The following is a 20240-nucleotide window of genomic DNA, read 5'->3' as shown; positions in this document are numbered from 1 at the left end:
GGGAGCCGGACGTTAAGAGCTGAACTTTCAGGAATCAAATATTTAGAGGCTGCATCGCTCATGGGAGTGAAGAAACGAAAAGAAAAAAAAAAAGAAAAAACTATGGTAGAGTGGAGAGCTTTGTGCCACCAGGCAGCTCATAAGGTATATTTCTTTCTGAACTGCAGTGTCCTGGGGTATTAATACTGCAATTTTTGTGATAAAAACAGTTCAGTCTTGACAGCGTATCAAAATGTGAATGCAATTTGAAGAATCTGTGAATGTAGTGGAGTTTTGTTTTTTTTGTATAAACTGTGAACTTTTTCAAAATCACAGTTGTTTTTTTTACTCAGCCTGCTGACGCCCACACTGACGCCAGGAGCGACTTCGGCTGATGTCATGTCAACTCCCGGTGGCGCCGATGCATTCTGTCGAATCAGCATTCACGCAGCGTCCAAAATGATTGCCGGGATTCGCTTCCCTCTGCCGTTTACAATGTGATGGCCTCGGAAAATGAATTCAACAAACACTGCGGCGACCTATTTTATATCTCCCGCTCGTGAAAATGAAATGTCAAGCCGTGACACTTATCCCAGTCGGGAACTTGATATGAGGCAAAACCTGATAACGTGGGGGCGAGGGCGAAGCGGAGCGCGGCGCACTCTCCGGGAAAACTATCAACTCTCCGTCTGTTTTTTCCTCCAGGAGAAAAGCTGAAGGTAAATCGATGTGGAAGACCTTGCTGTGTTTCTGGCTTGGAGGCTGGAATACAGTCGGTTAATTCGCAAACACACAGCGTTTCCACGTATCACTGTATTCATATTTTGACAGTTCAAGTAAAAAAGCACATTCCAACAGGACTGACTGGATATGGGCATCACTGTAATGTTGCTTTAAAGCAGGATGGCTTGGGGTTCAATTCCCAGGCCCGGGGCCTTGCAGTGTGGAGATTATATGTTGTGTCTAAACAGGATTAATAATGGAGTAATTTTAACATCCATTGAAACTGCTTCAACATAATATTATCTTATTCTAAATAAGGGCAGTTTGTGTAGAAGATGTGAAAATGGTGAGTTTTTAGGGAGATAATAACCAGAGTACAGTGACTGTCCTCCCTAGAAATTCTATAGATCCGAACTGGCTCATTTGGAGAAGCAGCCCAAAAGTCATATTGTCACCCCTCTCTAGTTTAACACAGTCGCACTTAAATGAATCACTTTTAGCAGCTGGCTCAGTAGAGGAGTTTGGCCAGAATTGAAACACTGTCCTAGCTAACAGTAAACCCCAGTCCAAACAAATGCACTGGCCGTATGTGCTTATATCGACCAGCCCACATCTACTCTTAAAGTGCAGCAATGAAACTTTTGATGCCACGTCACACTCTTCCGCCAGACGTCCAACACTTCATTTCACCGCCATCACAATAAACATACTAACTTAGAGCCAGGGACTAAACGGCCCAGAGCCTCTCCAACAGTTGTGTTATAACAGGGAACCCAAGAGGCATCATTCTTCCCAATTAGAGGAGTTGAAGAAGAACTGTGCTGCTGATCTGCCCCTGTTTTTGGAGAATTATCTGCTCCATCCTAGAGGAGGACGGGAAGGTTGCTTCAGTTTGGCATTGCAAAGGGTTGATTATATTGAGTCATCATGCCCATTTTGTCTTGGAGACTGTACCGTTCCAAGGTTTAATCATCGTCGTGCGTTCTCCTCTTCTCGGTCACTGGGATCGCATCAAAGAAACCCTCCTTATGCCACTTAAAGCCTTGGCCAAGAGCAACGTGCTCTTAATATCTGCGTGGCGCAGAAGACCCCGGAGCTTTGCTGGCACTGGCTACGCTCACATAATCCTCTCATGCTGCGAGATGATCTCCACACCACATCTTCAAAGCGACTCCTCGCACTGCTCACTTCCTCCTGTGGTCTACTTCTGGGGAGAGCGTGCAATTATGAAGATGATGAATGCACGGCTTGCGAGCACTCCTACGCTCTAACTTTTCACCTCTATCTTTCCCACCCACCAGCTTCCCTGTTGTCTGTCTTCCCGCCCAAACCGCTCTTCTATCTACCCCCCACATCTCTTCAAAACATTCGCAATTTATCTTCTAGAAGCTAAATTATGACTACTTTTTGAATAAAAAAGATAAAAGAAGGTGGAGCGGGGCGCGACGTATGGAGGAAATAGATTTGGAATGAACTATGTGGGTATGAGTTTTTTTTGGGGGGGGGGGTTGTTTTTGTTTTAAAAAGCCATTATTCATAAGCTTGGAAGGAGCTGGAAAATTTTAGTGCAGCAGGTGCTTCTATATCTGTCTTCACTCTGTCTTAGTCTGAGAAACAGAAAGAAGACCATTCTTTGAGCTGGCCCAGGAAACTCTTGGCAACAGGATTGTCTCTTGTTTCTGATCATGTTTTGGCTAATGGCTGCACAACAAAGGGTCTTAGATGTACCATCCGTGAATGAGCAGAAAAATAATGACTTTTTCTGACTGTGCTTTTGTTTTGAAAGCTGTGACGTAGAGGAGATGTATGTGGACAACACCAAGGCAGCAGAGGAGGGCCTTCACAATTGCTAATTACACTGACGAATGGAAGATATTCTGGGATACCTTCAAAATGATTCACTGACTGCTGAGACTCCCGACTGGAATGCTACTCTGTGCATTTCAGAGCAGTGGGATGTTTACATCCTGTGACGTCTCATGAATTGGTAAAAAAAAAAAAAAAAAAATAGAAAAAAAAAGAAAAATATGGGTTTTCTTCAACCCATTAAATCTTTTATTGGCCTTTCAAACATTCAGACTGACAAAGTTAAAAATGAATCTAAGGAAAGAGAAAGAAAAATCGCACCGCTGAGTTCGTTCAGCCTGTGCTCATTGCTGGATAAGTCGCGAGTGCCAACTGCTGTCATCTCGCTGCAGCTCAACCAGAGCGGTACACCCGCAGCGCGCTCAAGTCCTCCTGCACTGACGCCTCACATCTCAGCGTGGAGGACACCATTGGCACCAGTGGCCAGCTCAACAGCCGGAGCTCAGCTGGGCGTGGAACTGCAAGACCAGTCTGACAACAGGGGGATACGGTGCCGAGGTGATTTACATGATGAGGAGAGGCGGGGGGGTGGTGGCGGGGGAGCGGAGAGATTTGCAGAGCGGCGACCATGTGGCGAGGAAACGTTGCGGCTAATGAGGCTGCGTGTTATGGGGGACCGGACAACAAAAATGGGGCCAATAATGTGAAGGATTGCACGATGGGGAGCCGCACTGCAAAAGTGCTAATCTCCTACCAGTGAATTGTCAAAGGGCTGCAGAGAAAACACGCACGTTATTATGTTATATTATGAGTTATTATTTATCACTGCAGTATAATTGCACCTTGTTGATCGCACTGTGTGGAGGAGGATGCGGACAAAAATAATAAGTTGTTTGAAAACCTTTTAAAGTTCCTTTGTTCCACTCATTCTAAAATGAGATCTTTCAAATTTTTCTTTGGGTCCTGACGTCATCATTATATTCATTTTATGCAATCAGCAATGTATTTAGACTGAAATCAAGGCTGCCACATTTTGCGTGGCCTCAACTGTTTCTACTGACTGGCTGGATTTCGATCAAGATCGCAGCATTTGGGTCCGTTTCTACTCTCCCAAACAACTTTAATACCAAAATAATTTCCCAGTGTCCTTGAGACCGGCAGCTCCCGAGATCGGCGGGGACTCATAAGATAAAGATGTTCTGGAAATGAGGACACAGCTGGCTGTGACAGATGAGCTTGTGTCATTGCTCTTCCTGGATCTGCCATTTCATCCGCATGACACCAAGAGGGTCATTCATCCACATCGGCCCGAATCAGCCTCAATCCCACGTTACAATTGGATCTCTCCGCCCTCAGAGCATCCACTGATGCAATACTGCAGATACACGCTGACAACCGTCACTCATCAGCGACTCTGTGACGTCTGTCATCGACGTTCGCCATGACGCAGGGCCGCCTCTTCATTTATTGACTTGTGTCGGCTGATTTTTACCTTTACAACATGCAGTCTAAAGAGCCCGTAAATATTATGGCCTGTTCAAATTCAATATATGTCCCATATCCTTCAACTGCCCGACGCTGATAAATGAAAGCCTGCGGGTTCTCTGCTTTCAGATAACATTTGGATTATAAAGAAAAAGAAGAATCACAAATGGAATCTGACCAGTCTGTTGCCCCTGAAGCTGCAGGAGCTTTCAGTGCCATAAACTGAGATGTCCTTCAACTCTGCAATGAATGTCAAGCAGATCTAATGTAGCCTGAGTTTCCATTAAGATTTTTTTCTTTTTGAAAATATCTTTCATGAAGGGTTCTGAGGGTAAAAAAATGTAAAGGTCCTACGTCATGCTAAATTTATGTTGCCAACAATCAATCTCTGTCTTGGCTGTGAAGCCTCCACAAAGGGCAAAAGATCATATCCAACTTATTCTGCCTTAATGTTCCAGAGAATGCGTAAGGAAGCATGATGCTCTTGAAATGAGCCAATTGTGAAGTCACAAAGTGCACTACATGGAGCAATATTGTTAGCAGGTTAGCGAAAACACCCGTTGCCATTACTGCTTTCCAAACATGTGGAAACACAAACAAAGCATCGGTCTTTAAACAGAGGGCTAATCATTCAAAAGTGGGTGCCTAGTTTTTTTTTAGTACAAATCATATGAGGTGACTTCATCAGAGTGATGGATGGAAACGATGGAGCAAAATGGGGGTATTTTGAAAATTGAGAAATGCTGGTTACTGGGTTAATTTCAGATCTCACTAAATTAAAATAAAAAGTCAAATGGGCTTAATTAACTTCAATAAACCAACAAGATTTCTTTTTGAAAGCTCAAGACACTTTTCATAAAATACGTTTTTTTAATAACTCTTTTAAAAGGAAGCCATTATGATGTAAAAATTCTGATTCATTTTGTTCATGTCTTTTTTAATTATCATTTAAATTTTTTTTCCCCCTCAGTTACAAGGCCGAAAACCAATGCACATTATGAACAAGTGCTCTGTCGCCAAATATGACTGTCAAAGGTTGAATAGTGCACAACACTCACTCAGCATACGCAGCTGTTGTAGACATAAATCTAAACAGAGCGTATTGGCAAATGTGTTTTAACCATTTCACTACTGATGTACTAATTTGATAAACCATGAATTTGTACTGAAAGGTAAAGGTAAAGGTCTTTTACCTGCGCGAACATTAGCATTCAAGAAAGCTATAAAACGACCCAGATCCTCGACGTGATCATTGTGTTATGTCACACATGCAAGCGATCGGATGCGATACGTCTTTGAGAAGAATTTAAGCCTGCAGCGCCTCCGGCCATTTTTAAGCGCATTAACTCACTGACGACGTGACGCCTTCCACCATCCCGGCAGAGAGGGTTGGAGCAAAAAAAACCCAACCCAAAAAAACAGAAGAAGCACATATTAATATTGGCGAGTCTCCTGCCTCTTATAAAAAATGCAGAGTCCAGAGCAAGTTAAAGCTATCCATGCAGAATTTTAATGCATTATGGCATGCGGGCCCTTTTGAAGTGGACAGATGGATGCAGAAGCATGAGCTAAATATAAAGGGATCTATCAAAATGTTGGATTCTCAGAGCTTCGGCGGATGTAAAGGTGGAATAAATCAGTTTCTCTGCCAAGCGGGCGGCGCGACTCCAGCCGTCCTTGTTGTCTCCAGACAGACACAAACAGCGAGCCAGACACCAGACAGCGGGCCTGCTTTAAGAAAGTGTTTACTCTTTCTAAAGAAACACTCCTCCCAGACGCCTAGAGGTCTGAAATGTATGCAGACTACAGATTTAACATTCAATGAGTGCACCTGCACTGCGTTATGAAGAGATGGTGACGCGAGATGCATGAGATCTGAAATCAAAAATGGGGAAGATTATCACAGCAATATCATTATAATAGCGCTGGGAAAGTTACCTGACTTATTAAAGCCATGGATTATTATCATTCCTGGACAACAATATGAAGAATAAACTTCATTCATGCAAAAGCTTCAATGCATGCTGCTCAGTGTCCAAACCAAGCAGTCAGCAGAACAACAATGACGTCGACAAACAGGTTGACCACAAAACCTGCAAAGATAAAGTGAGACCAGTCAAGTAGTGGCATGAACCACGTACTGACCCCCAAATTCCAGACACGAGACATCAACTGCACAGTCGAGGCAACATTCATAGATAATAAGTAATGACTAACAATGAATAATAAGTCATGACTGTTCTTTGTTCAAGGATCAAAGTCTGGCAAGTTATGCATTCTCGGTGGTTTTTTTTTTTTTCTCGCAAAAACTGCTTTCGAAATGTCTGATGATGAGATTGCAATGGGTATAATATGAAACATTTTTACATTTCTAAATGACAGCAAGAAGTAAAACATTACAGCGATGGCCTTAACTGGAAGGTGAGTGCTTTGGTTGTTTTTTTTTTTGCTTTCTTACTTCTCATGACTTCCAGCTGCTTGTGTAATTTTCCAATTCTGGGTCACGTAGCATCAGGCCATTTAAAATTCATCAACGCGTTGTTTTCCGAGGCGTGCACTTCATTAAAACCTCCCCGCAACGACAATCTCATCTCCAGCTCGCTGGCACGCGGCAGGGAGTGGCCCGCTACACTCCCCATCATTAATCGTTCATAATCTACCATCCTCAACTGTGCACAGGCTTTAAAAAAAAGAAAATCAAGTAAATATCAATTTCCCCGCGCCTTCCCCTCCCCGGTCGCCTGGTTCGAGTGCGGGGCACAGGCGGGTCTTAATTATAACCCGCTCCCGTTTCCTGCCGTTAATCCTGTTTATAGGGGGAGCGTGAGAAAGGGAGCATTGTGGACAGAGAACAAAACCGCTTCCTTGGCGATATAGAGTTCCAGGAGATGGATCGCCAACATCTTAGTTAATGCAATACGCCTTAATGACAGGCAACAATGTGGTGTTGTAGGACCAAGACCAGTCTCCAGACCATTGTTTAAGGGTCTCGGACTCTGAGGCATTTTGACCCGGTCTTGTCTCGGTCTCGGACTGTATGGACTCTCTGACCAGTCAAGACTCAGCCAACACTGCAATAACATGATAATAAAATAAAAATAATCCAGCTACAGCTGTGTTACGGTTATTTATTTATTTTTTTTTACTGTTTTGTTGTTTATTTTTCTTAGACATATAAAGTCTTGCTGTCTTGGTCTTGTCTCAATCTCGATACTCTCTAGTCCTGACAATGTCTTGGTCTCGGTTGGTGCCGTCTTGACTATAACAGTGTACAACAATGCCATATCCCTCGTATTAAATCAGCAGCAAAAAAGTAGGGAAAACTAGATTCCGTCGCCTCCAAACGTTTCCCAACTCCTCGTAAAGAGACCTGGCGCTCGAAAGGAGGGAAATATATGCCGGCCGCGCTCTACTGCAGGACGCGTCGCTCTCTGCTCCCACTGCAGTGGGACCTGCGATCCACCCTGACTGCCAGTGCTCAGCACTCGCATGGCGGTGAGCTGGGTGCGATGCTGTGGAGCCGGGAGCTAGCTTGCAGCGTAGCGCCGCCATGCACAAGGTCACCGGGGGATGCTCGCCACGGCAATCCAGAGGAACCATTCATCTCACTTATCGACGTGCACGCAATGGTGAGTAATCATATTATGATGAATGTAGCCGGTCTCTGTGGTCGCAGCAAACAGAGAGCACCAGTGAACCCGTCTGAACAGCGGAGGGTCAGGGAGGGTCTGCAGTCCAGCAGCAGGTGAAAATTCAACACACACACACACACGCACACACACACACACACACACCCTTCTCTTCTCAACTATGGAGGCAGCACACGCTTGCTCGGGTTGCATCTCTATATTTCTGCATCTACTGGGCGGAAAAATCACAGGCACTCTGTTTCTCTGTTGCTGTCGACTCCTGCAAATAAAAACCTCGGCACGATTTGAAGCAACAAAACAGGAGGTGGGGGAAACAGCAGGGGCAACAACAACACCGACGACGACAACAAAAAAAAAAGATGACGGAAGGTGGCACGTTATCAAAAGGAAGACTGAGGCGTGTCTGTGGGTGGAATGTGTTTGCCGGGGGAAAGGTTGGAGCGTTGGAGGGACGGGAGGAGCGCGTGATGGGGGTTGGGTTATGTCTTTATCTATTTTGTTTAGTTATTTATTTTTCTAGATTAGGGAGCAGCCGTGGTTCCAATTAGGGGAGGCAATCCACAGAGGCAATGATGCCACTTCCTGCCGTTTGTTTCTCGTCACCTCACTCTCACAGCGCCTGGGTTCCCTCCGGCCACTGCATAGATAATCAATGCAATCAAGGCAGCTGGTTTATAAGAGCAGCAGGATCAGTGGGACGGTGGGTTGTGCCGTCTTATTAATAAGGTCACACTCAGGCTGACCTAAAGACATTTATTTAAAGGTCCTGTATTCTGCCAATTTTCACATCTTTGGTCTTCATCCCAGACTCATATTATACATGATTTGATGATGATGATGATCTGTGGAAACAGCATTAGCCTGCTATTTAGAACCTTCTGCTCAAACTGACGCTGTCAACCGTGTTGGAGGGCAACAAAATGCAAAGGGAGAAAAAAAAATCCTTTTATTTTCAGACCGCTTTGGGGCATAGAGCATTTTGACATAAGACTGTGTCACGTGCTGATACCGATCATCCATCCATTTTCTACCAACGCTTTCCCTGCAGCCAGAGAGGGTGTGTGTGTGTGGGGGGGGAGCTGTCGTCTGTCCCAGCTGGACACGTCTGCCGTTCACAGAGAGACAAACGACCATTCCGCAGCCACACCTGAGGACGATTTAGAGTTGCCAGTCAGCTGAACGTGCACGTCCACAGTGTGGGAGGGAGAACCCGGAGAGAAACTCTTCAGGCTCGGAGAGAGAACATGCAGCTGTGCGTTATTGACCAAATCATCTAGAATCTAAGGATCTTTTGCAATGAATCTCACATTTCTTTCGCACATGCTGCAGGAACCTGGGTGGGCGGAGTTTCACCCCTGATGAGATGTTAGCACCTGGCCACCTGCTCCACTTAGTCCACAGAAGGCCACCTGCCTCTCTCGCCCTGCTTCTTTCTTCGTCTGTTTTTTTGCTCATGCCTCACACCTCAGCACACATTCACACAATTCTGAATGTTAGAATGACACCTCATATGTATCTGATTTATTAGCTATTACGTCAAGTTTCTGCATCATCTATTCTTTTTAATTATTGTCTGTGTTTGTGTGTCTGTGCAGAAAACCACCAACAAAAATGCATTTGGCTGCATAAATCATACGGTTATTGAAAACTATGGACAAAAACAAATGAAAAAGACACTTAATGAGGACAATATTGCTCACCTGAATAATATCATTTTTCAGAGAGGCAGAAGGCTCAAGTAAGAAGTATCTTAACTTCCAAAATAAAATATGGGGATAAAAAGATGAGCCACACAGTGTAAGAAAAGAGCCATAGGTTTCATCATGGCATTAAAGAAGCCTCGTGTTTACATCCTCCCACAAGAGATGTTGGGCTGATTGACATCGACATTTTACATGTTTTGAAGAAGACATAAATAATGCTGTCTGCCACGGCGGAGCCAACACTTTGATGGACATGTTGCCACTCTTCAAACACTGTTTCAAAAGTGGCAGAAGCAGAGGGAGTAACAGACAGACTTTTCTGAATTCTGGGGAGCAGTGCAAAACATATTGTTGTGTTGTGAATTTTACACTTTATGGAACTTAAAAAAGTGTTTCATAAAAGAGAACGCAATGCTCTCTATTTAGAAACTCCCACATTTGTCTTGTTAAACAGGCATATGTTCACATATGCAAAGAGGTTCCAGTGTTTATTTATATTCCTAGCACTCAGTGAGCCAAACAGGCTGAGCTGCGACCAGGGAATCCAGAGCTTCCTTTCACTATCCCATCTTCCTCCTGCCTCTCAGGGAGCAAAAGCTACATTTCATTTTTTAGACAGTGACAGCGTGACAGGCCCAAATTAGGTGCCAATTACATCTATTTGAGTGATTTGTTTGCTGGTAAACTTGAGCAGCAGGAAGACAGACATTGGACTGAGACCCCCAGAGGTAATTTCATATTGCAAAATAAGCCCCGGGCCTACAGGAAATATAATGTGGAGAGGCTCGACGTTTCGCTCCATCTAATTACACTCATTCCCTGCCTGTCACACTGTTGGGCTGTCTCAATGTTGTCTTGAAAAGGTAGCGCCTTTTCAAATGGGCTGCCTTTCACTCCACTGCACTCTGAAGTCCTTTTATGCACAATTTAAAAACACGAGTCAAGAGAGACTTTGCTCATTAGAGGCGGGACCCTGTTCATAATCGGGGTCATTGTATGGAAAAGTGCTGTCTCAGTCAGAGGTCTGTCTCAGCATTGGCACTCTACCAAAATGCCCACGGTTGACCTCGCTGCATATCTGCGGGAGCTAATCGTACATGACATCGACTGTAGTGATGACTTAAAAAAACAAGGCCGCGGCGGCGAAAGGTGAGACAGGTCAGAGCAACAGCTCAGACTCCGCTGTGACGGAGCGTGACCTCTCCTTACCAGCCCGTGTTGAACTCCACGTGCGCATCAAAGAAGCCCACGACGGGAGCCGTGGCCGCATTCCAGCCGTGGATCCTGGCTCTGATGAGGCCCTCGCGCTTGCTGTTCCTCACGATCTTCACCAGGCCCGGGTAGCGCTTGTTCACGTACTGGTCCAAGTTGAACTTCAGCTCCACTGGAAGAGGAGGGGCACACGGCAGGGAATCAATATTACATTCACTTCCAGAGGGAGCGTCTTTGTGATCAGGACTACAGTTTATAGGTTGTCTGGGTCACACTGTAATGGGATTTAGGGGAAGTTGGAAACACAACCTGCTGACATCCAGACACAGAACACTAGGTGGCGCCTTGTAACCTGAAGCATTGACCTCCTACTCAAACACAACAATAGACAGATTCTATATATCTGGTGACTTGAGGCCCACCAACCAACCAAAGACACATGATTGCATCAGTTGCTTTCCAATATTGTACCTGGATGCGGATTAAATTCTTCATCCCAGCTGTAAACGAGATGTCATTTAAAGAGAGTATTTATTTCTGGTTTGGAAGTTTGTGGTTTTGCCCGGACTGAAAGTGCTCTATTATCTTGGGCAGACATTTATCAACTTTTGGTCTTTAAAAAAAACTGCTACTTTGTCCTTGTCAATGTTAGTTATATTTCCTGTCGGTAAGATGAAGAACTTCTTTTGGAATTTTTTCATAAATTTCACAATTACTTTATATTTCCATGTTGGGATGGACATTCATTCACAGAAACTCGAATGCAGACCCATCCTCGCAAGCAAAGAACACAAGAAACACAGGGACTATTTTCCCTATATTGAGATTCCAAATGCATTTTTTTTATTCTTCATGCTTGACTGAAGAAGGGCAGGGCAGCTTTGCATGGATAATCAACAACCAGAACAGCATATTCAGCCCACTGTTTGCAGCCTTCTGCAAGAGCATGTGTTTTTGCACACATGCTATTGCTATACACCAGTCGTAACAAACGCAGTTCAATATTAGTGGGTGATGGTTGGCAGACTGGCACGTTTTGGCAGAATGACGACTGTCTCAGTGAGGTGAGCGCCACGAACGCATGATTCCAGGAGACCTCCACACGCGGAGGGAACTCTGCTGGTTTTCTTCACAAATCCCAACACACGGCACAGTGTTGCGGCCGGTGAGGGAGAGATGCACCTCATCTATCCTGAGTCACCAGAGGAGGCGCTGGCAGGTACGGCAGCTGTGGCTCAGGTGGAGCAGCGGTTTGTCTGGCGATTGGAAGGGTCGACGCGTTGACGTGTCCTTGAGTTTGTTCCCCACCGCTCCAAACGTTGACGCGTGGCCGGTTCACACTTCTCAGTGGAAGTCACTGCTTCCAGGGTGTGTGTGTGTGTGTGTGTGTGTGTGTGTGGATAATTGCTAATTTTATTCTGTAAAGGGGCTTTGAGTGGACAAGCGTGTCTAAAAATGTGCTCATCATCGGAGAGAACCGAGCAATGCGGCCTGGAAGCAGTGCTGAAGTGCTGAACAGAAGAAAGGTGGGTAAACCATGAATGTATAAGGCAGCTCTCTCCTGACTTATAAAACAAGGCGGATACACTGTAACATTCAGTGACCCATATACAATGTGAAACAGAATCCTGCACATAGAATTACATTAGAGCGTTTGTACTTCAGAGAAATACTTCAGAATGATTTTTTTTCCCCCATACTATAAGAAAATTCTTGGTACCAGCTGATATGCTGTCAGTACTCATAGTTTATTTTAAAGAAACTCCTTCTGTATTGTCTTCAATAGATTAAACATAAAATATTAAATATTACATACATTTTCTAATTGTTGTTAGCATTTTTTTTCTCCTTTCCTGCACTCTCAATGCTGCTGTAATTATGCAAACATCCTCAGAGTGGAATTACTAAAGTGTTCTTTCAGTTAAATAAGAGAAGAACACGATTATGTCAACTGCGAAATGAAATCCACTTTTGCTAGCGTGCTAAGTGCACAGTCACAGACATTTCACCGGCTGTAACTTCAGTTCCTTTTCCACCTGCGCCCCCCTCCCCCCCCCACCTTCCCTCTCTATAATGTTACACAGAGTGTATTCATTGCCACAGTGAGTGTGGTAATATCCAGTCGGTATCGTCACTGTAAATGGGCTCTAGCGTTCAGATGGGCAGCATTAGCGAAGGTTAGCCTTGATCAATGTCTAGTGACATTATCCTTCGGTGCCCGGCGAATGAACGACATTAAGTCAGTATTGTGGAGCTCCATCATCACAGTGTATGCCTTCCCCTTACTGACAGTTAAACAAACCATTTAGACCTACCATTCGCAGCCTGTAATCTTCTTCTTTTTTTTTTTGTTGGTTCGAATGGGTTGAATGAATGACACGCGAGACGTGCTCGATGATGTAACCTCTTGAACGCCATGCGACAGCGACGTTGTGTGTACACGCCGAGGGAGCGAGAGGAGGCGGGGCAGGTGAGACAATGTGCTCAACAAAACCTCTCTCTGGATGGATGGATGGATGAGGGATGGATGGATGGATTTTTGAGTTTCCTCCGGGTTACTGCTGAGCGCTCCATTTTCTTACGGAAAGAAGAGATTAATGTGGACGGCTGGTGGCACACGGCAGCTCTCAACAGCAATCCGCACCTCGCTCCCGACGCCGTCTCACAACATAAATCAGCCAGTAAGAGTAAAAAAAAAAAAAAAAAAAAAAAGTCAGTCTAATCCCTGCATGTGTGAGTTGAGGGGATGCAGTGAATTTAGTGGCTGTCAGGAGTCGCTGAAGGTCTCTGAGCAGGAAGAAGGATGAATATGGAAGCAGTGACCCTTGGAGCTAACGGGCATTAGTGTTTGACACCAAATTACACCAAGTCAGAGAAATTTGGTATCTGTCTTCTACTTGGTGGATTTGTACTACAGTTGTTCTCTCTCATTTTTAACAAGTCGCATAGTGCCGCTAATGTATGTAAATGCAGCTGTCTAATACCAGAGATAGTAAAAGCCCTATTTTCCTCCCCCAACACTTTAAAAGAGCTGCAATGCAATATTTGGCTCATTACACTTGCAAAAAAAAAAAAAAAAAAAAAAAAGATTTTGCTCTGTGCAGAACTCAGGGAGTCATGACATCTTGAGTCAAGAGGAAAGACTCAACAGCGCACTCTGTGGGTGTTGTTCTCCTGTTTCTTCTACATTCATCATGTGCTTGTCGTTCCCTCTTCCTTCCATTGTGTCACGAAGCAACAAACCGAGCAAAGTCAAGAGGTGGCACTGTAAGTGGCCAATGGTAAGCCAAGAGGAAAGCTGGAGTGACAAATTAACAACCATGTCCAGCACAGCAAGAGCTCAGATACATCAGGACATTAAACAGGAAGCTAATGACAGAGACATTTCTAAAATACCACATTACAATAGGTGCAGGCGAGGCATTAGTTCCTAAGTGAGTGTAAAAGACAAGTCAGTAAATCGGCAGGGGAAAGAGCTTTTTGGATCAGAAGTTGAAAAAAAAAAATATTTCCTCTGAAAGCCTGCTTGTTATTTGTCAGGTTTTTTGATGTACTGCCACCGTAAGCTGTAACATAGGAGGCTGAAGAACGGAAATCAAGCCTCGCAGTTAATTCAGAGGATTTACTGTAGTTTAAATAATCAAAAGAATGTCTAATACCTCTCCGCCATCCATCCGTTAACACAACGACTTCCATAATCCCCCTTGTCACTGCAGGAATTTACGGCTCTCCACTCGCAGCCTATGCGTTCACCAGCTCATAGCGTGATGGATAGTTATTTGCTCTTTGCAGTGTTGCACAACGTTTTCCTGTGCACATTTTTTCCTTGCTCCATTACTCTTCTCCCGTAAAAATGCAATCCAGTGTTTCACTTTCTGGGGCGACTGGGAGGCCCATAACTTTTCTCCTTTCCGGTAAAAGCCTGTAATTAGAGCAGCCTAATAGCTTTAATCATACTGTGGCTGCCTGCAGGGGGTGCTGACGATGCAGGGGCACTGTAGCAAAGGTTGAGAACCTTCAGTCAGGTCTACAGTGAAGGCACTGAGTTCCTGACGTGATTTGCCGATCGGCTGTTTGAATTAACAATGAATGTATGTATTACTGTCGATGCTTTTTTCACTTTTATTGTCTTGAGATGTTTTAAGCAGCCAGCACTGCTATCTGGGATGGATTTCTCCAATGGGTCAATTAGATTATAATTAACTGACTGGATACAGCTCTGAGGCTTTTCATTTTCGATGTATATACATTACGACTTCACCCTAATGTGTTCCAAACACCTCCCCTGTAGCTCCAACTAAACCTCCACAGAGGAAATAAGGATCCTGCTCTCAATATCACCTCCAACTCCAGTGTATTCTTATGAGGTGAATGGGGCAAAAAAAAAAAAAGCTCCATTGACTATGCACCATACAACCACAACAGCAAATGTGTAAAATATCCTCAAACACCGTGAACTTTCGACTCCTCCGTGTTATTGGAACCAGACAATAAGTCCCGCGTGGCAGTGCTTTGCAGAAACTATTTTTTGCCTCAGAATTATAGAGATTTTTCAGGGCAGGGAGTAGTAACCGAGGTCGCGTTTACCATTCGTCCGTCCTTAACCTGGTCTTGACACCGTTCCATTCGCCAACGCTGGCAGCATAACGCTTAGTTTCACATGAATCATAAATTATGAAAGCATCAGGGGTAAACCAAGCAGCCTGAATTCACTTGTTTCCTTCTCTCAGCTCCACGCGGCTGTTGGCTTTTTGCCCCCGCAGCATTATGATGCAGCTTTGTATCCCGGGCCGTTATTTAGACTTCTCAAACAGTCAGAGTCCCATTGAAAAGGCAGCCTGTTTGAAGCTGAATATTTTCCTGCACAAAGACAATGTCTCAAACTTGCATAATGCTCTTTAATGGAAATCTTCTGGACTTTACTTTCTGCGAATAGGAAGGTAAACACAGTGTCATAGTTTATTTCGTTGTTTTAAGCCAGTGCCACTAGGACTGAAGGAACCAATATACAGTACTTGAAAAAACATGGACTTGGCAAAGACTTGGCATTACAAAATATGGCATATTGGAGTAAAAAAAAATAAATTGCACATTTTGCACTCATTTCAAAACTGTAGTTGTATCCAATACTTGCACTGGCATTATGTTCACTTAACTGGCAATTTAAGACAATCACTCCTGTGATCGCAGCTTAATCTGACCATGTGAGCTATTTAATTTAAAAGCAAACTTGCGTTTCATGAAAATGTACATTTGAAATCTTGTGGTGAACAGAGGCAACGTTGAAAAAGAAAGTATCGCACGCCACAGAGTGTCAGACAGATTTGCGGCGCCAAGTTAACGAGCACGGACCCTCCACAGCTCGGGCTTTAATTAAATTCACATTCATACAACATTTAAAGCGATCCCGCTCCGCTTGATGTAAATAATACAAGCCGTGCAGAACCGGTGCTCAGTTTATATCCTGTTTTCATTATATGAATCATTAAGTTATGAATTTGCTGGCGGTATTTGCAGGGATTGAATCATGTAGGGCTCATTAAGTCGCTCTCTGCTGCAAACATTGCGAGCAACAACCAACTGGAGATCTCCTGCACGTGGCAAGAAAGAAAAGGAAATGAAAGGAGACAAAAATTCCCTTCAAGAGCAAATAAGAATTTAGATGAGAGTGCTGGAACCCAACCAGAAAAAAAATCCCTCAGCCACTGAGAAATGTCACCGGCGAAGGGAATGTGTCGCAGCGACAAGGCAAACATGCTTCCTGCGCGTGATTTATTATGCCAGGAGTGAGAGCGGCTGTACCTCGGCTCGACGTGGCGCTGAGCCTTGTGTAAATGAGTGTGGACAGACGGCGCCAACCGGAAAAGGTCAAGCAGCCTCGCCTTGCATGTTAATTGTCTAATGTCGCTGCGGAGCAGCTCCCCAGAAAACAGCTCTCACATCTGCACAAATTATCTGCACTGATGGTAAACACACAGTGAGTGGCGCCGCTGATTGGGCCAGTGGCCCGAGTGTGACCTTCTTGCGTGAACGGCACAGAACTCGGCTGGCGGGGTTTTGACCGGAACGAGAGCCCACATCTCTGCTGTATTATGCGGGTCTCCGTGCACGTCTAGCTACTTTAAGATTCCACTGATGACTTTTAATGCTCTTTAAACCGCTGCTCTCTCTCTGACCTTCTGCTCGGGCCATTTGCCGTGACACGAGCCGGCACAAGCACTGAGACCCCCGAGACGGAAAGATCAACTGGAAGAGACCACGTCGCCCCAGTCAGTCATCTGAAGACGCACTCCAACTGGTCAGTCTATCCAGATCTCACTCAATTTTTTTTCCTTTTTAGAATTCTTTTGAGAAAAAACAAATTAGATCCAACATTTGTCATCTAAATATTGTTGTGACGTCTTCATTTATTCTCTCTGTGCTCATGCTTAGCACTTATTTTGATCAGTCCTCTATGGTAATAAGAGCGCTATAATTATTGAACTGGCTAAAGTTCCACTTTAGAAGGTTTTCTTTCAGTGACATTGGAAATCCTATCTGAGGACATGCTCTCAATTTTATCTTTATTTTCAATAATTTTGCTTTTTCAGAAATCCTTTTACAAATTTTACGTCGTCCTCAGCTACTATAATCATTTTCCGCTTTGCCTATGATTAAAAGACCATCAGATTTTAGAAAAAAAAATCATAAATATGTGGTGGACCTTGGAACACAAAAATGCAACAGTCAGCCAATAATGTGACATGAAGGACATTTGACAACATTCTGCTATCAAATGAGCGTCTGCGATGCTTTGCAACGAACTAATTACACGATAAGTGTTGACAGCCTGGACCTTGTTTTTATTTTTTAAATTCCACAGGCAGCTTTAATCCCCTTCAATTTGTCACGTCTGCCAGGAGGCGACAGCTTCATTCTGCCATTCATTCCGAGTTCTCAATGCTGCCTCACATTACTGTGTCAAAGTGGGCAAAATCACCAGGGTTTAATTAGAGCGAACGAAGAGCCAATTTCAGGGGCAGGAAACTGTCAGGAGTCGAGGCACTCGGGTCATCTGTTGTGGACATAAAAGGGCCAATTTACAAAATGTGACAGAGTCACTGCCGATTGCTGCCCCGTGTGGTCATTACCAGCCATAGCAGCTCCATCGCGAGGTAACGTGACCGAGCTGTCGCCGCCTTTGTTTTTTTTGTACATTTTTGCCTAAATTTCATCTTTGGATCGTTGGGAATTTGATCAAACAACATCAATCACATTTGGATATCTAACCACTGATTTCCACCAAATGCATGCGTCTACTCACACACACACACGCGCGCAGAAGACCCCGACTTCAACAAGAGAGGAGATACGATAGACAGGCACAGAGTTTGGAAGTGGTAGAAGAGTTAATTATGAAGCAGGAACAGCAGAAATAAATGTCTCCGATCGTATTAGTGTCAAAGCAGAGGGGGTGAGGATGAGATCCAGGAGGCCTCTGGCAGAGAGGGCCAAATAATAGCTTAGTCAGAAAAAAAAAGGTCTGAACCAAGAAAAAAGGATGACGCCAGTCCATCAAATAAGTTTCGCTGGGAATATTACTGTAGCAGACACAAGAAAAGAAGCAGGAGGAGGAAACAGGTTCGCCATCAATTTTTGGACATGTGTGTCTCCAGCGCCTGACCGTCCACCAACTGAGTGAGATCAAAGGAAGAAGAAGATACGGGTCAGAGAAAGTTGAGGCGGTGCTCTTCAAATAAGCATAGATTACGGCAAAAATGGATGTTGGGTCGAGTTTTGGATGTCTTCACTTCTTCAAGAGTACAAGACCTTGTGGCTAGCATATAAAACTAGACAGACCAGATTGTATAAAAATATGAATGTGTAAAAATTCATGTCACCCTGTGTGCATTATTATTATTGCAAGCTGCTGGTTTGACCTGCCGATATCTCTGCAAATGGATTCAGCGACCATTGATTTTCTCTCACTTTGCGCCTCTTCCGTGACCCTGGCTAAGCCGCGGTTGCAGCTCTGCCGCCCCTTCAAAAGATTTGGGGAGGTTAACAGATTACCGCCGTAGCTCACGGCCGTTCTGTGGCTTCCTTTCACGGGACGAGCTTCCGGCTCGCCCTTCTCCAACTTTGTCAGTTATCGACGTCGCGTCCGCCCACTTGCATGCATCTCCTCTACATGCAGAGTGCGAACAGGACTTTTTGGCTTTTTTTTCCCTCTCTCTCACTGTTTCTCTCTCTCTCTGCGGCATGCACAACTTTTAGAGGACTTAAAACAGATGATGGGGTAAGAGGAACCTGCTATCATGATAAGACATCAATCTTCTTTAATGCCTCAAGACTGGATCCATCGGTGCAAGTCCCCCAGTGCAGGGATGAGCTGGGGGACCAGTTCTAACATTTCAATGTAATCAGAAGCAGCTCATCAACTATCATATAAAATAGATTCCAACTAGAGTGAAACTATCCAAAGGAGAGTGATTCAAATCCTTTTGTCCTGTATTGCCTCTGTCACTGTGCCTCTGTCACTTCTCATCAATGAACCTGCTTCTACCATTCTGGAAGTCAGCCCTGTATGATGTCACAAAGTCTGTCCGCTGAGACTGCGTTGTTTTCGTCCCTTTCCAAACATTTGGGAGGTCCAACAAAGCTTTCGGTTTCTGGCAAAGCAGACGGTTTGGGTGCCTGTCAAAGTGGAATCAAACCTCTTTGATGTGGAAATAAAGTGAATTTCAATCTGAAATTTGCCAATACAGAACAGACCAGTTTTGCATACTGTGATTAAAACAAGACAATGGTGCATTTTAATGACACAATTACACTTACCAATGAATATGTCAATGGAGACATCAATTCTACAGCTATTTAATTTTAGAAAGGAGAAGTGTGTGCACCCATAAAAGGCTTTGGAAAGCCACAGGTCTAATCAAGGTTTTGTTCTCATCCACTCCAAACTGCTGTTGTTCAGTGCCAACGTATTTCCTTTTCTGGGATGCCAGCCAAATAACGCAAGGAAGGTTTGAGCAGGTGTAAAATGCAGATATCAGATATGTGGATTTAAGCGGTTAAAAAGGGGGCAAAAAATTGGCATTGGCCGTTCAGACCGATATTTCAAGTAACTACTCAGATTCTAAGTGGAGGGGTGTTCTTATACACAGTATATCTGGGTGAAGGGAGTTAGTGGAAAGGTGGACTTGAGGAAAAAATAAACAACAGGAGAAAATAAAAGTCGTCAGATTAATTTTGATCTTTGGATCGTGAGGGCCAGTAGCACTGTGGTAACGGCAGTATCTGGCTTTGCTGCCCAAATAAATTACAACAAGTAGTTAAACTGTGTTAATAAAGTAGTTTTTGTGTGTGCCTGGGAAATACTTTATGACAAGGAAGAAGAAGTTAAATATGATACAGTGGGGACAGACATCACCACACTGGGCAGGAAGCTGACTTTGGCCTTCAGCTTCACCCGCTGTGAAGAGGCTGAGTCCCCACAACCTCAATCCAGACACGGGCTTGTACCAGTGAGGCCTCAGCGGGGAGCGGAGACGTGGCAGCTCCTGATCGGCTCTCTTTCCCCACGTCATTCATGCAACCTTTTCCCTGCCAGCCTGGGGCAGGTGAGGCCTGTTCGCCCAGTGCCAAGTGAAGGAGTGCCAAGTTTGGCCTGGAATCTAGTCCACTGTCCCTCTCTTCC

General features: G+C 44.4%; 1 protein-coding gene across 1 annotated transcript in view; it reads right to left on the bottom strand.

Moving 5' to 3' along the window:
* The window catches only part of galnt9 (polypeptide N-acetylgalactosaminyltransferase 9), a 76745-nt gene that overhangs the window by 31665 nt on the left and 24840 nt on the right, over positions 1-20240 (bottom strand). Inside the window, exon 4 of the mRNA XM_076047189.1 lies at positions 10556-10730. Coding sequence (XP_075903304.1) covers positions 10556-10730 — 175 coding nt within the window. The remainder of the gene's footprint in view (positions 1-10555; positions 10731-20240) is intronic.

The sequence above is a fragment of the Nelusetta ayraudi genome, unplaced genomic scaffold, assembly GCF_046127955.1.
Source record: "Nelusetta ayraudi isolate G7.1 ecotype Tasmania unplaced genomic scaffold, CSIRO-AGI_Nayr_v1 ptg000092l, whole genome shotgun sequence".
In the NCBI taxonomy this organism is placed as follows: domain Eukaryota; kingdom Metazoa; phylum Chordata; class Actinopteri; order Tetraodontiformes; family Monacanthidae; genus Nelusetta; species Nelusetta ayraudi.
This window is presented reverse-complemented; position numbering and strand designations above follow the sequence as displayed.